The sequence below is a fragment of the Varanus komodoensis genome, unplaced genomic scaffold (assembly GCF_004798865.1).
Source record: "Varanus komodoensis strain SLA01 unplaced genomic scaffold, ASM479886v1 scaffold19, whole genome shotgun sequence".
Classification (NCBI taxonomy): domain Eukaryota; kingdom Metazoa; phylum Chordata; class Lepidosauria; order Squamata; family Varanidae; genus Varanus; species Varanus komodoensis.
In genome coordinates, this window is record NW_025335550.1 from 11,659,990 (window position 1) to 11,674,386 (window position 14,397).

Here is a 14,397-nt window from a genome sequence, read left to right on the forward strand (position 1 = left end):
TCTGCCCCTCCACAACAAGTCCCACCCCTCAGAGGGTCGGGGGGAACACTGGTTTTCCCAACCCTAACCCTACCTGGGGGGCCACCCTAGCCCTCCTCTGCCCATGCAGAAGCCATGCCAAAAGATGGATTTATAAAATGCTGAATTTCGGGGGGTTTCTGTGCCTGTCTCTTTCTTTCTGCCCCTCCACAACACATTCCACCCCTCAGAAGGTCCGGGGGAACGCTGGTTTTCCCAACCCTAACCCTACCTGGGGTGCCTCTCTAGCCTTTCTCTGCCCATGCAGGAGCCATGCCAAAAGGCGGGTTTCTAAAATGCTGAATTTCGGGGGGTTTCTGTGCCCCACTCATTCTTTCTGCCCCTCCACAACACGTTCCACCCCTCAGAAGGTCCGGGGAAACGCTGGTTTTCCCAACCCTAACTCTACCTGGGGGGCCTCCCTAGCCCTTCTCTGCCCATGCAGGAGCCATGCCAAAAGGCGGGTTTCTAAAATGCTGAATTTCGGGGGGTTTCTGTGCCCCTCTCATTCTTTCTGCTCCTCCACAACACGTTCCACCGCTCAGAAGGTCCGGGGGAACGCTGGTTCTCCCAACCCTAACCCTACCTGGGGGGCCTCCCTAGCCCTCCTCTGCCCATGCAGGAGCCATGCCAAAAGGCGGGTTTCTGAAATGCTGCATTTCGGGGGGTTTCTGTGCCCCTCTCATTCTTTCTGCCCCTCCACAACACATTCCACCCCTCAGAGGGTCGGGGGGAACGCTGGTTTTCCCAACCCTAACCCTACCTGGGGGGCCTCCCTAGCCCTCCTCTGCCCATGCAGGAGCCATGCCAAAAGGCGGGTTTCTGAAATACTGAATTTTGGGGGGTTTCTCTGCCCCTCTCATTCTTTGTGCCCCTCCACAACACGTTCCACCGCTCAGAAGGTCCGGGGGAACGCTGCTTTTCCCAACCCTAACCCTACCTGGGGGGCCACCCTAGCCCTCCTCTGCCCATGCAGGAGCCATGCCAAAAGGCGGGTTTCTGAAATGCTGCATTTCGGGGGGTTTCTGTGCCCCTCTCATTCTTTCTGCCCCTCCACAGCACATTCCACCCCTCAGAAGGTCCGGGGGAACGCTGCTTTTCCCAACCCTAACCCTACCTGGGGGGCCTCTCTAGCCTTTCTCTGCCCATGCAGGAGCCATGCCAAAAGGCGGGTTTGTAATGTGCTGAATTTTGGGATTTTTGTCTGCTCTCTGCTGCTGAAAGGAGCCACTGTAGAATCGACATTCCTTAACTAAGGTTAGGCAGCATCTCGGAGATGTGGATTGTTCTTATGCAAAAAACAGCCGTTGTCCTTCGTTTGTGGTTAATGCTTTTCCGGATCCCCCCCCAATCCGTGCGCCTCTGCCTGCGTCCCCTCGCCTGCTGCCAGCATAAGGACGACTGACCCTGTTTTCGTCCTCTCTCCAGCCCTGACAAACTGATACCAGTTCGTTTAACTCGGTATTTGTCCAGCAAAGGGCATTGCAAGAGGGGCCCCTGGTTGCCAGGAGCTCCGGCTTGGCCCTGCGATCATCTTGACCAGGCCACGTGCTTGGGAGAATCACCCGGGACCCCTCACCTCGCGCAGGACCCTCCCTCTGGGCTCGTCTGCAGACAATTAGGAGGACGTTTGCTCAGTGCTGGTGGCCGTGCAGAAGAGGGGAAGGGGGCTGCTCTCCGTGGCATGGCGGCCGGCCGGTCGTAGCACGGACTGCCAGGCGCCTCGCCAGCCCTCCTCTGCGGGCACCGCCACCCGTTGCGACTTGGGCTATTTATCTCGCTCGCACAAGACACGGGACGGTCGCTGCGAGGGGGCGGAAAGTGTTATTGCTTGCTTTAGCTGGATGTGTAATTGATCCCGGAGCTTATCAGCAAAGGGCAGGGGTGGAGTGCAGCGTCCCGGTTGCCGCGGTTACTCTTTGCCAGAATCCAGCCCCTCCAGACGCCACGCGGCCCGGCAGCCCCCTTTTCCTCCTCGCCGTCTGCAGGGATGTGTATAAATGCTTAAATGCTAAGATGAGAGCGAGGAGGGAGGGAGGGAGGGAGGGAGGGAGGGAGGGAAGGAAGGAAGGAAGGAAGGAAGGAAGGAAGGAAGGAAGGAAGGACCAGCGGACTTCCCACTTCCGTGATCCACTTCCTCCTTCAGGACAGCTTCACAGCATCTTCCGCCCTGGAGCAGCAGGAGACATTTGCCTCCCCTTCCAGCTGCTGATAGCTTGTCCATCATCATCATCATCATCATCATCCCAGAAGAATGGGGCATCCAGCGATTCAGGACAGAAAAGCTTTGTGGCCAGCGATCAGGGATGATGGGACCTGTAGCTTGGGCATGATTCGGAGCCAGTCCTGTTCCTTCAGCCTGGCCTGCCTCACAGGACTGTTGTGAAGAAAGGGGAGAGCACAAATGTAACTGCTGAGGGCAAGCCGGCTGAGTCGTCTGCTGCAAGGGGAGGCATCTGAAGCCCACGCAGACGCGCTCCTCGGGGCGAGCTCGTTGAAGGAGTGTGTGCGTTTTGGTACTTTCCTATACAAAATGAACCAAAACGAAATGCAGTGCAAAGACGCACGCTCCGCAGGTTCCGCTCGTGCCGATCCAGCTGGTCCTCGCCAGGGAGAGGCGGGGAGAGGAGCGGTCCCCTCCGTTCCTTCGGCAGGAATCCGGGTTCTGGCATGGAAGAGGGCCGGCCACCTCGTCAAGGCAGGAGCCAGCCGGGCCCCCTCCCTGGCTCTCGAGCTCGCCTCTCCTGTGCCCAGACCGGGCATGAGACGCGGCCTGGCCTGGCTGGGCGAGCCAGCAGGGGAACGGCGGCTCGGCCTGCATCCTCCATCTCTGGCGGGCGGAACCGTCCTGGCGGAAGCACCTGCCTCCCAGGCCCCCGGAGCATCCCCACGCCCGGGATCCTCTCTCCGTCTCTGGCTTGGCGCCATCCTCCTCCTCTGCCCTCCGCGAACGCCCTTGAGCGGGACGCCCTTCATCTTGCTGCTTCCCTCTGGTTTCTTTAGGTGCAGATGCCGAGGGAGCCTGCCCCAGCCCCTCCGGCACCTCCATCTCTGCCCTTTCTCGCCGCGCGACTCCGGCAGCAGTTTCTACGCCGCTGTGCACAGCATACAAACAAACTCCCCGACTTTGGCGCATGAGGAGAATGCCACTGCTGCGTGCGCCGGGCCTCGGCTGCCGCGAGAGGCGCCTGTGTCTGGTTAACTCCTCCTGTCCCAGGAGCCGGTGGCTCGCCCTCCTGCCCGGCAGGCCTCACGATCCCCTTGCCTGGAAGAATTTCACCCCACAGCCCCCTTGCACCACCCCCTTCCCTGCCGTGCCTGGCACAGTGGGGCTCGAGCTTGCCAGGTGGGGCTTGCCCCACTCCTTCGTTTGACACAGCTCACGACTGGCCCACCAAGCTGTGGAAGGAGCCGTCCGGGAAGACACTGGGGGCCGCCATTAGAGTTATCGGGGCGGGTGTGGAGCCGGCTGTTTGGCCTTGGAGGAAAGGTGCAACAAGCCAGTGGAAGACGATTTGAGCCACCGGGGAGCAAAATCTGCCCCAAAGATAGCTGGGGACAGCCACGGCTCTGATTAGAATTAAAATGGTCCTTGACGGATTCAGGAGCACCGCATCTTTCCCTCATCTCAGGCTTCGCGTCACCTGCAGAGGTCTGGAACTCGGCAAATTGATGAGTGATATAATTTCTTCGCCACCTGCAGAGAGCCGCCGGCCTTTTCTCTCTCTCCTCCCCTCCTCCCCTCCTCTCCCTCTTCTCTTCTCATGTAGTTCGGGTTCCCTGGAATTGGTCCGGGTTGTTTCAACTCGGGATGCATGTGGACACGGGCCGGAGCCCAAGCAGCGCTTGGCCTTCCGCTCGGCGGCACAGCAGAGGTAAAGACCGCTGTCGCTGCTGGCTTTTGTGGGTGTTCGGTGGCACCACAGTCCAAAGGGGGAAACGGCCCAGGGATGCTTGGAGGCAGCGGCTGCTGGCCCTGCCGAGGCTGGCGGGGCTTTGCCCCCCCCCCCCCGGCTTCCAGCGGGCAGAACAGAGCATGCTTGGACCCTTGAGGAGCCCCGCCTGGCAGGACTTCATGATGGATGACCACCCTTCAAAGCGTAATGCTGTGCTGTTGACCTCATCCACCGAGTAGAAGTCAAAATGTAGGTTTCTAGGCCACGGGGAGGTAGATGTAGGTTAAATTTAAAAGTGAACAGCAAGACAGTAGTTATCGGAGGCACGGGGTCCAAATCTCCTCCAGGGTTTTATTTTCGGGAAAAGTCAGGCAGGCATCTGTCAGCAAAGTCTTGGGCTGAGGAGCTGGACGGGGTGGAGCAGAGTGTCCGTGTGGGCCCGGCCTGGCCCGACTCCTTTCCACATTCTCAGCCACCTTGGGATGATGGCCCAGGGCCCTGTATGACTTAATTCAGGCCACACTAGGAAAACCTGTCCCGATGCGCGCTTTCACCCGGGCCTGGGTGGCCCGCCCGTGATAGACGCTTGCCCCTCGGCCCAGGCCCCCCCAGGGAGGGGCTCCCCACCCCCCCGCCGCCTGCCGCTCTCCCTTTCCCCCGTGCGCTATAAATACATTCCCTCAGTCCACCCCAGCGCACTGTATCAATCTTGTTTAATAGACTGGAAAGCTTAATGCGCAGTGGCAGGTCGCGGGGAGCATCGGGGTGATGGATTGTGCCTTCCCGGAGTCGAGCACCGTTGATGTATAATGAAATATTTATGATTTATTCTGGCTAATAAACTGGAATGAAGTGTGTGATATATGGGAACAGATGGGGAACCATTGATGCAGCTTCCATTTGGGGAGTGTGGGGAGGTTTATGTCCGTGACACACGCATACCCATCGCAGGCCCTTGCGTGCCATAAACTTCGCACCTCGCCTGGCTGTTGCGGAGACGGCCGATTCCCGTCCCATCATTAATCTCCTGCTCCTGCCTCTAATTGTTTGTCATGCAGCATCTCCCCCCACGCCTCGTCTCTACAGCCCTTTGCGGGGAATTCTGTTCGTGCAAGAGCGTCGCCCTGCTGGAATGCCGAGCGTGGCGGCAGCCCTGGCCCGCCTCGCTCCTTCGCGCCATCCCAAATCATTCGGGCCCCGAAGCAGAGACTCTGACGGGGGCGTCCCCGCCGCCCCGCACCTGGCATTGAGGCGCGATGCAGGAGAGCAGAGGAGCTCACTGTCCATACCTGCTGCCAGGAAAGGCTCCAAGAGGCCGCTTGCCACCCCAGGCCCCTCCAGCTGTTCCCCCTCGGCCTCAGTAGGGGCACTTCCCAAGTACTTTCGAGATCCCTCCGAAGAAAGCGACCGGCACACACAGGAGCTGCTGTTGCCTCGGACCACTTCAAAGAAGCGCTCCCCAAGGGGGCCTCGTTCTGGACTCCCCCATCCCGCCAGCACGCGAATTCGGAGAGCTCGGCAGCTCTCCAGGCCACAGGCCTCTTGCGAAAGACTGCAGCGGGGAAGATGCCTCGTCCGGTCTGCGCCTTTCCAGGGTGGAGGATCGCCGTGACACGGACGAGGCCGGCAGTGGGGAAACCCCGGGAGCTTGCCGGGCACGGACAGGCCCTCCGAGTAGCGATCTGGCCAGCCCGCCTCCTGGGGGACCTGCTGAAACTCCGGGGTGCTGTGGAGCACTCCTGAAGTAGGAGCCCCGGGCCTGTGTCTTGGTCTGAACCCATTTCCCGGTTGCACAAACATCGGCCAGGCCTACTTCCTGCTTCTGGCCACGGCTTCCGGAGAGCCCAGAGGCCTGGCGGGAAGGTGGCGACCTCCCGCTCGCTGCCCACAGCTGGAATTCACAGGCTCGCTGCGCACGTCCCAAGCCTGTGGAAGTGCTTGACCACAGCCCCCGATCCCCCAGCCAGAGCAGTAGTTGGACACATCCGGAGCACATGTGGGTTGGGAAAGCATCGGCTGACTGCCTCGGGGTGGCGATGCCTTCCAGGCACGGAGCTGGCCCGGCCTCCTCCCGTCCCGGGCCACTCTGGGCTCTCCCACTTCCTCTCGCTGTTTGCCCACCGTTCCAAGCGCCAAGTCACACTGCCCAGCCATCCCTACCATGCTGCAGCTGTGCCTGAGACCAAAGGGGTGGAGCCAGAGGAGGCCCCGCCCCCTGCCCCGCCCCCTTCCATGGCACCTCTCCTTTCCCTTTCCAGGGGACACCGCGGTCTATAAGGACGGGAGCTACTGGATCAGGGGCCGGACCTCGGTCGACATCATCAAAAGCGGGGGCTACAAAATCAGCGCCCTGGAAGTGGAGCGCCATCTGCTGGCCCACCCCAGCATCGCTGGTAAGGCAGGGCGGGCGTCCGCCGGGGTCAGCCTTGCTGCCGTTGTTTATTGTCTTAACATACTGCCCGGTGCCGGAAAGTAAGCAAGGCAGTTACGGGAAGGGAAAAAAGGGTGGAATGTTGAGAATAGATGTGTTGAGAAATAGAATGGGGTATTCATCCTTATTCCCCGTTTTCACCGCTAACTGGGGTTGATTTGGCATTGCAATGCTTGCCCTGGCACAGCTTCTGGGATTGGGAAGGGGGGGGGCGCGGCAGTGGCAGTGCCTGGCGGCGTGTGACTTTGCCTTCTCTCTCTGCCCAGACGTGGCTGTGATTGGTGCCCCAGACGTGACGTGGGGCCAGAAGGTCAGTGCCGTGGTCAGGCTCCACGAAGGGCAGACGCTGTCGCTGGCGGAGCTGAAGGAGTGGGCAAGGTAAGCCTGCGGCCGAGCTGGGACGCGCCTCCAAGAAACGCGGCGAAGGGCAGCCCAAGCAAAGCGAGGCACAAGCAGGTCACTCTTTCCCAAAGCGCCTGGAGGCCAACGATTCCTCCCAAGAAGAGAACCTGTCCTCAAGATGAATCGGCCATCCTGGCTGGCACGGTGGGTGCTTTGGTCCGGCACATCGGGAGGGTGCCAGCTTGGGAAGGCGCTGTGGGAAGGCACAGGCGGGCCGCAGAAGCGGCGCCCCCGCGCAAGGCTTTACGAGCAGCGACCCCTCAGCCGGCCCCAAAAGCCCATGAAGCAAATGAGGAGATCGCGCCATCGATTCATGGTTTTGTGTCTGTCGTGCCACAGAAGGTTTTCCCTCTAAGGGTTCGCGCCCCCCCCCCCCAAAAGCGCATCTTGCAGTGAACGGTAAGCGCTTCTGAGGCGTGTTGCATGGGGAGGAAAAGGCGCGTCATGCGCGGGCACCATCTGGGCCCCGGTGGCCTCTCAATGTCAGCTCCTTTCACCTCCCCCGGGGCATGTCCTGCACTTAGCGGGGGCCACAGGGGGAAGCCGTGCGCCCCCTCCCCTTCTCCCTTCTCGACCTTGTGAAGCAGCCTCGGTTGGACAGGCAGCCTCGATGTCGGAGGGAGGGGGCCCGGCCAAGAGTGGCAGCTGAGCCCCTCCGGGGAGCGATCCTTGGTCCGCTCACTGCACGCCGCCTCCCGGGCCTCACACCCCTGCCGGCCTCCCTGCCGCCGCTCGCCCTGTCTCTCCTCCTCAGCTTCCACGTCACCGGCCTGCTGTCACCCCCCCTTCCTCCCACGCTCTGGCAGGAGACACATGTCCCTCTTCAGAGTGATTCACTGCGCAGCTTTCACCTCCGATCTCTTCACAGTGACAAGCGGGTCCTGGGGTCGGAGGCCTCCGTATGGCCGGACACGTCAGGAGCGCAGGGGCGCGGGTTGAGGACACGCCCGGTGGGCTTGTCGAGTCACGGGCCATGGCCTGTCGCGGCCAGGGTGGCTGGGGGTGGCGGAGGAAGCCACAAAGGGCACGGTGACTTTGCTCCGTGTGGGGACCGGCTCCGGGGGGCCTGGCATCCCGCCCGGCACAGAGGCCCATGCGCGAGAGGGAAGTGTGGGGGACCATGGTGGCAGGGTGTTCACGAAATGGGACGCCTGGGGGGCGCTGGGTTTGCAGGGCTTCTTGCACTCCTGTGGACGATTTGGCACCTGCTCTCCCTGCCAGTTCTAATTGCGAGCATGGATGAGCGCCCATTAAGGTGCCCCCCCCCCCCGGAGCAGGGGGCCTCCTTGCTCCATTAAGGGGCCGTGCACCGTGCCAGGTGGAAAAGCACAGCCAGCGTGGCGCAGCCTCTCCTGAAGCTGCCAGCCGGAAGGTGGCCTCTCGGAACGGGTGCCGCGGAATTTCCCAGGAAAGGCTGGACCAGAGACCATCTCGTGCAGGGGCAAGTGGCGCGGGGAGTTTGCGGCCTCTCTCGCCTGGACGCCTTTCTTCCCTGTGGAGGCCCCACCACACATGCTGTGCACACCCAAGACAGGCAGGGCGACAGGGTCCCCGAGCAGCCGAGGCGACTTGCAGGCGAGCGGCCCTCAGCCTCGCTCGCTCCATGGCGCGTCCTCTCATTTCTATGCTGCAAAAAGGGCCCAGAGCAGCAGCGACACCGAGCGCACCTTTGCCCTGACGCTGCGTTCTTCTACAGCGGCTTTGCGTCCCTGGCTTTGCAGCCGGTGGGGGCCGGGTGCACCTCCTGCACTGTGACTGTCCTCCAGCAGCTGGCTTCTGAACATGGGGACTCATTAGCCCTGCTGGCCGGATGCCACCGGCTGGGTCCTTCCCCCTTCGGGGCTGTAAGAGGCCTTGGGGCACTCTGAGCGACTCCTGCCAGGCTGGAAAGCCTTCGATGTCGCGCAAGCCCTGCTCTCTGTGTCAGCAGCAGCAAGCCCCCCAGCTGGCCCCCTGGGCCACAGACCCGGCCACACCGCCCTGCCTTTCCCCCTCGTTCCTCGCCTCGGCACCGGGCGCTCTGCTGTCCTGGGTTGCCGCCTGGGCTTTCTAGGTCCGTGACGCAGTGAGCCATGCGCCCGTCGGAGGCAGGTTTCAGTTTCGGGGAGAAACTGTAGGAAAACGGGAACGTGCTCCAGCCGGAATTGAACGTGGATTGTCAGATCCACGGGGGTCTTTTGACAGCACTGCGGCTGCCGGTGCTCGCCCGCCCTGGTGCAGCGCCCATCTGCAGGGAGCCTTGCCCAGCGCTGTGTGCAGGGAGGCGGAAGTGCCCCTTCAGCCCGGCCCGGCCTGGCCCGGCCCTCTGCCACGGGGCAGGAGCCAAGGCCACAGTCAGTTGCCCGCCCGCCCGCCCGCTCACCAGGCTGCATCGCTTCTTCCCCAGAGAGTCCATGGTGCCTTACACCATCCCTTCCGAGCTGCTGCTGGTGGACGAGATCCCGCGCAACCAGATGGGCAAAGTGGACAAGAGGCAGCTCGTCGCGCATTTCTACGCCTCCTAGTGCGGGAGGAGCGTGGCCGGCCAACGCCCCTCGCCGGAGCAGCGGAAAGCGCAGCCGGGTTGCCAAGTGCTCGGCCGCCCTTCTTGGCAACCCCCAGCCGCATCTCCGCGTGCCGCAAGCCCTTGGATCAACACACCGATGACAGAACAGAACCGTGGTTTATTTTCTTAACCGTAAATCAGCGTCTTGCAAAACCGGGCCTTTTCTGCTCAGTCTTGTTTTGAATGCAGGGCATCCAGGGCGGAGGAGAGGCGAGCCTGTCGAAGCACCCCGTGCGCCATGCCGACCATTTGTCTGTCACCCTTTAAGGGTATTTATCGGGCGCTTTCCTGTCCGCCAGGGCGCTCCAAGGACGGCCATGTACCTGAAATGCAACACAATCAGCAGAACAGAAGCAGCTCTCTCGTCGGTTGGCGCCATTTTGTTGGGCAGTGCTCAGCATCTGCAGCGCGACTGGAAAAGGTGACTAGCATGATTTTATGTGCGCTTACCGGAAAGTAACTCCTGCCATGGGCAGGAGGCCGCTTTGGCGTGCAACGATGAAACGCGGCGCCTTCCCCTGCCCTCACGACAGAGCGGCAGGGTCCCTCCACCGGCAAGCACAGCCCGAAACCTTTACACTCGCCCATCATGTCTCCGCGTCCCTCTTTTTAAAGGGTCCCCCCCTTTTAATGGTGCAGTAAAAGAGCCCTTCATTAGAGGAGTGTAATCTCGGTGCGGGGACAGTTAATAAGCCGCCATAAATTGCAGTCTGCCCTTTTGCATGTTCCGCTGCTCCCCCCCCCCCCCCCCGCAGGGCGACGATGCTGGGTGGCTGGGACGAGGACGGCTCGACGGAGAGCAAGCCACGGCCTGCCTCTCTCCATGACCCAGGCAGGCCTCTCCCCTCACCTGCATGTCTCGGGCTGCTTCATGGGTGGAGGCACCCGAACTGGGGAGCCCAGCAGGCCGCCTCCCTTCCCAGCATGTTGGCCTTTCTGGCTGTAGAGGACCCCTCGGAACCCCAATCGCAGCAGAGCATCAGAAAGGGGCCGACTGGAAGAGCGGTGTGGGGCACAGGAAACGGGTTTCTTCGAAATCGGGATCTGGGAATGGCACTGCTGCGTCCCAGGACTCTGTCGCGACGCTAAACGGCCTGGCCGGGCACTGGGGAATGTGAGGGGGGCAGCAGTGCCCCCTCCATCCCGCCCCATCACCCAGCGCAGCCCCACAGGTGTCCGGAGGCGCCGGGCTCCCCCGGGGGCATCCCACGGGAGGGATGGCACCTTCCCCTTTGTTAAAACGTCGGCGGCGTGGTGAATTTTTTCACTTACCATATAGATCAATATCAAATTATCATGTCTCGCATTCATAGCTCTTAAGCAAGCAGCCATAGGGAGAGACAAGGTCACTGGAGAATAAATAGCAGCCGGCGTACTCCGTTATCTATCATCCCCGACAAGCCCCCACACCTTCACCAGGCCACTGACAAGATCATTAATAAAACTGTGCCGCTGCCCGATCGATGGCTGTGATGGATGGGCACAGGTAGCGAACGCAGCGCAGCAGCTGCGTGTCAGGCTCAGGTGGGGGGCGCCGGCTCCACCTGGGGGGTGCCCGGCTCCACTGCGGCCCTTTTTTTCTCCTGAGGGAAAGGGGTCTTTAAAAGCTGTTCAGTGGCTGCTGACAAACGCTTGAACTCGGCCCCTGCGCACTCTTCCTGGCGGGGGGGGGGGGGGTCGCTGTTGCCAATGTGGTGGGGGGCACATTTTAGACAGAGCTCCGGGGCTTCTCCTTTCCCCTGTGGTGAGCTGCAGGATGCTCCAGGGTAGCGCTCTCCCGGGGGGCCGTCTCCGGAGATGCCGCATGATGCTCCAGCCATCCATGGGGGCTGGTGCGCCTTTTAAGCAAAGTGGGGAAGCCGCGGCTGGCCGTGACGGGCCTCTCTGTTGCCCACGACTCCTGTGCTCCGCCAGCCGCCCTGGCTCCCTGGCTGTGCCCAGGCCACTTCCGAGAGGTAGCGGGCGCGGTGGCCATGAGACGTCGCACGAGGTCGGGAGATCTCGGCCGTGTGGGGCACTGGGCGGGGGGGGGGGGGGCCCAGAAAGGCTCCGCTCCGGCCATTGATTGCGTCCGAGCAGTTCACACGTGATGGATTCGCCTGCTGGCCACGCGGGGCTCTGAAATTTGTCATTGGCTCCCGTGCCATCGACCGAGCGGCAGCCACATCGCCTGCCAGACCTGCGATGTCTCGGCCGCGCTCAGCCCCAACCCTTCCGCTCATAGACGAAACGATTCGGCCGGCATTGAGCGCTCCCTCCTGCCACTTTGCTTGACTGGCGCTTTGGGGCAAGCTTTAAATGGGGGGTCGCATCCCCACCTGCTCCCCCCCCCACGCTCGGGGGTGTGCCAGGGTGTGCGCGAGTGCGTGTCACTTGGGCGGGGTGGCGTGTGGGCTCGCATGTCCATTGCAGGCGATGGCGGGTTTATTTCTCCGTGTGCTCCCAGGGGTGGCACTGCGGGAATTTGTGGGGGGCTTAAACCTCCCCTCCCTCTGCATGGTGGTCCCAATTCTGATCAGGCAGTGCATTTACATCAAAGTGAACAGAACGATGAGGACCGGCGTCATGGCACGTCTAACGCTGGCATGGCCCACAGTCCATGCTTGGTTGAACCCTTTATCTGGGGAGCCTTAATGCGAGAGCTCTGGGAAGGCTCAGCAAAACCCAGATGCCTCCATTAAGTGCTGCTGAACTTCAGCCCGGCCACCTGCATCTTACCCCCAGCGTTCTCACAGCCTGGCTGAACCCCAGGCGCTTTAAGGAGCTGGGCACACGCCCTTCCTGGACCCTGGCAAGGTGTCCTCTGCCCATGAACAGGCGCCACAGCGCCCGTGCTTCGGGGCAGCCCCAGTGCGCGCCGTACCGCTCCGTCCAAGCAACAAGGAACCTGCCTGGTTCTTGTGCTCCCATCAAAAGCTGTGGAAGTGGCGAACGGGGAAAGGACCGGCTACGGGAGGAGAGGTGGGGGGCAAGGGCTGCTGGGTGGCACTCATCCTGCTGGGACTCAGCAAGTGCACAGCACCAGCCGCAGACGCACGTGCGCAGGGCCCGGGGCTGGGCTGGACCTCTTGCCGGAGACCTTGCTGCCCTGTGGAAGGAAAGAGCCACTCTGCCCGCCTGCTCTGGGCCCTTCTGCTTGTGCGGGAGGAAGGGAGGCTGCCCCCCCCTCCCCGCCAGCGCTGGGATCTGCCTGTGCTCTTTATGGCTGGCATTATCTTTTATTGCCGCATAAAATCCCAGGCTCTGCTGCTTTTATTGGAAAGCTGTCTGCCGGAATGGCGTGGCCCATCCCGCTCGGGAGGAGCACAGCCGGGGGGGGCTGCGGGGGATCCCCCCAGCCTGTCTGCACATCGCAACAGCCCTCTGGGGCCTCCTTTGCCCGTGGGCGCTGTCACCTGGGGCCACGCGAACCCAGCTGGGCAGGGGTCGCTGGGGGAGCATCCGCCAACCCACAGATTACCTCAGAACAAGCCATGGGTTCTCTGAGGGTCGTGTGGCCCTCCAGCGGCCCGTTACCTGGGCGGGAACGACCCAAGCAGGCACAGGGAGCCAGCCCCGTGGGCCAACTCAGCCACACCAGGGGGGCCGCCCCGCGGGGCAGCCACTCAGTGGGGCAGAGCAAGTGCTGGGAGCGTCCCAGTCTCGCCTGCCCCGGCTGCCCCCCCCCCCGCTTCGCCCCTCCTGAAAAGAGCTCACAAAACGCAAGAGCAGTGGCCAGTCCTTGGAAGGTGTTAGCAAGCCACGCAAAACTCGCGGTCAGTAACACTGGTCTTGCTGAAAGAGCGGCTGGGAAAAGGGGCCCGCTCCCGAGCACGCGGCGTTACCCGTGCGCAAGAGCGAGCCAGAGGCCGGGCAGAGAAGGCTGCTGTCTCGAGCCCCCGGTCTCCCCTGCGCCCCTCGTCCCCCGCTGTCACAAGTGATTCGGCATCACACCCCCCACCTCTAGCACGCCCGCCTCCCCGGGTCTGACCGCCTTCGCCCGCGTGCCGGTGGCAGGGACCATCTGCTGCACTGCCTTCCTGCCAGAGCGCATCAGGGTCAGGCGGGGCAGCTCATCGGAGCCCCGCAGAAGGCAGGGGGTCTCCCGGCCAGAGGCCACCGGGAGCAAAAGCGGCGCAAGGAAGCCACGGCCGATCGCCGGCCCGTCCCGGTGCGAGGGAGGCGGCGCTGGCGAGGCTGCGGTGGAGGGGCTGCCTCTCGCCTCCAGCAGGGCTGGGAATGCCCACCTGACCCGCTCTGCATGGGTACCGAAGGCCAGCCAAGCCATGCCCCTTCGGCAAGGGGCGGCATAGAAATGTTATAATAATAATAAAAAATAATAATGCCTCCCTGGCCCAGCCTCCTCCAGACCCACCGTTGGCCATGTGGCTGGGAAGGGTGGGCTCAGCACTCTGCCCAGCATCAGGCTCTTCTGGGCTTCCCACCCGAAAAGTCTGAGGCTGAAGCCACTGCAGGGCCCCGGGGCTGAAGGAGGGCCCCCGCTGGCTCTGGCCGAGGACCTGCCAGCAGCCCGCTCTTGGGCGAGGGGATGGCGGCCGTGTGCACGCACAGTCTGTCCACTGCCGATCCCCCGGAAACGCCCGACGCACAACCACGGGTGCGGTGGGAGCGCGGGAGGCCCAGGGATGCTTGTGTGCTCCCACCTTGCTTGGGCCTTCGGACAACGCGGACGTCTTCTTTTAAAAGGTGCATTTCTGCATTCACCAGTGAGCAGAAACTGCACACTTGTGAAAAATGTCTCTCCCGTTCCCACCGTGCTCCTCTCAACAGAAAGAATGGGATGTAAGCAAGAACCGAGGAGGCAGAACGACATCTGAAACAAAGTTGGAAGAGGTCGGCATGCTTTGGGTTCCCTGCCTGGAGGGCGCGGCAGCCGAGCCCCAGAGCCCGCATGGAGAAGGACCGGCAGGTCACCGCCCAGCATCCAGGCCAAGGGTGTCCCTTAACATACTTTCCCTTCCTCTGAGACCTCGGCACCAGCAGCCGCGTTGAACCCAAGACGGACCTACGGCACCGGGGGGGGGAGGCTTTCTGTAGCCCAAGCCCCCTTTCCAAAATGAGGTCGAGGTTTCCTCCTCCTCCTCCTCCCCCAAAAAGCGTGGCCA

The 14,397-nt window shown here is 62.3% G+C and overlaps 1 protein-coding gene across 9 annotated transcripts in view; it reads left to right on the forward strand.

Annotated features, from left to right (window-relative positions):
• The window catches only part of ACSF3 (acyl-CoA synthetase family member 3), a 51,905-nt gene extending 37,732 nt beyond the window's left edge, over nt 1-14,173 (forward strand). The window contains exons 8-11 of one of the 9 annotated variants that reach the window (XM_044427823.1): nt 6,173-6,307; nt 6,612-6,723; nt 9,482-9,713; nt 13,979-14,173. In XM_044427823.1, coding sequence (XP_044283758.1) covers nt 6,173-6,307; nt 6,612-6,723; nt 9,482-9,713; nt 13,979-14,002 — 503 coding nt within the window. In that variant the 3' untranslated portion in view covers nt 14,003-14,173. The other 8 variants (XM_044427822.1, XR_006414500.1, XM_044427824.1 and 5 more) reach the window with 8 other exon arrangements.
• The last annotated feature ends 224 nt before the right edge of the window (nt 14,174-14,397 follow it).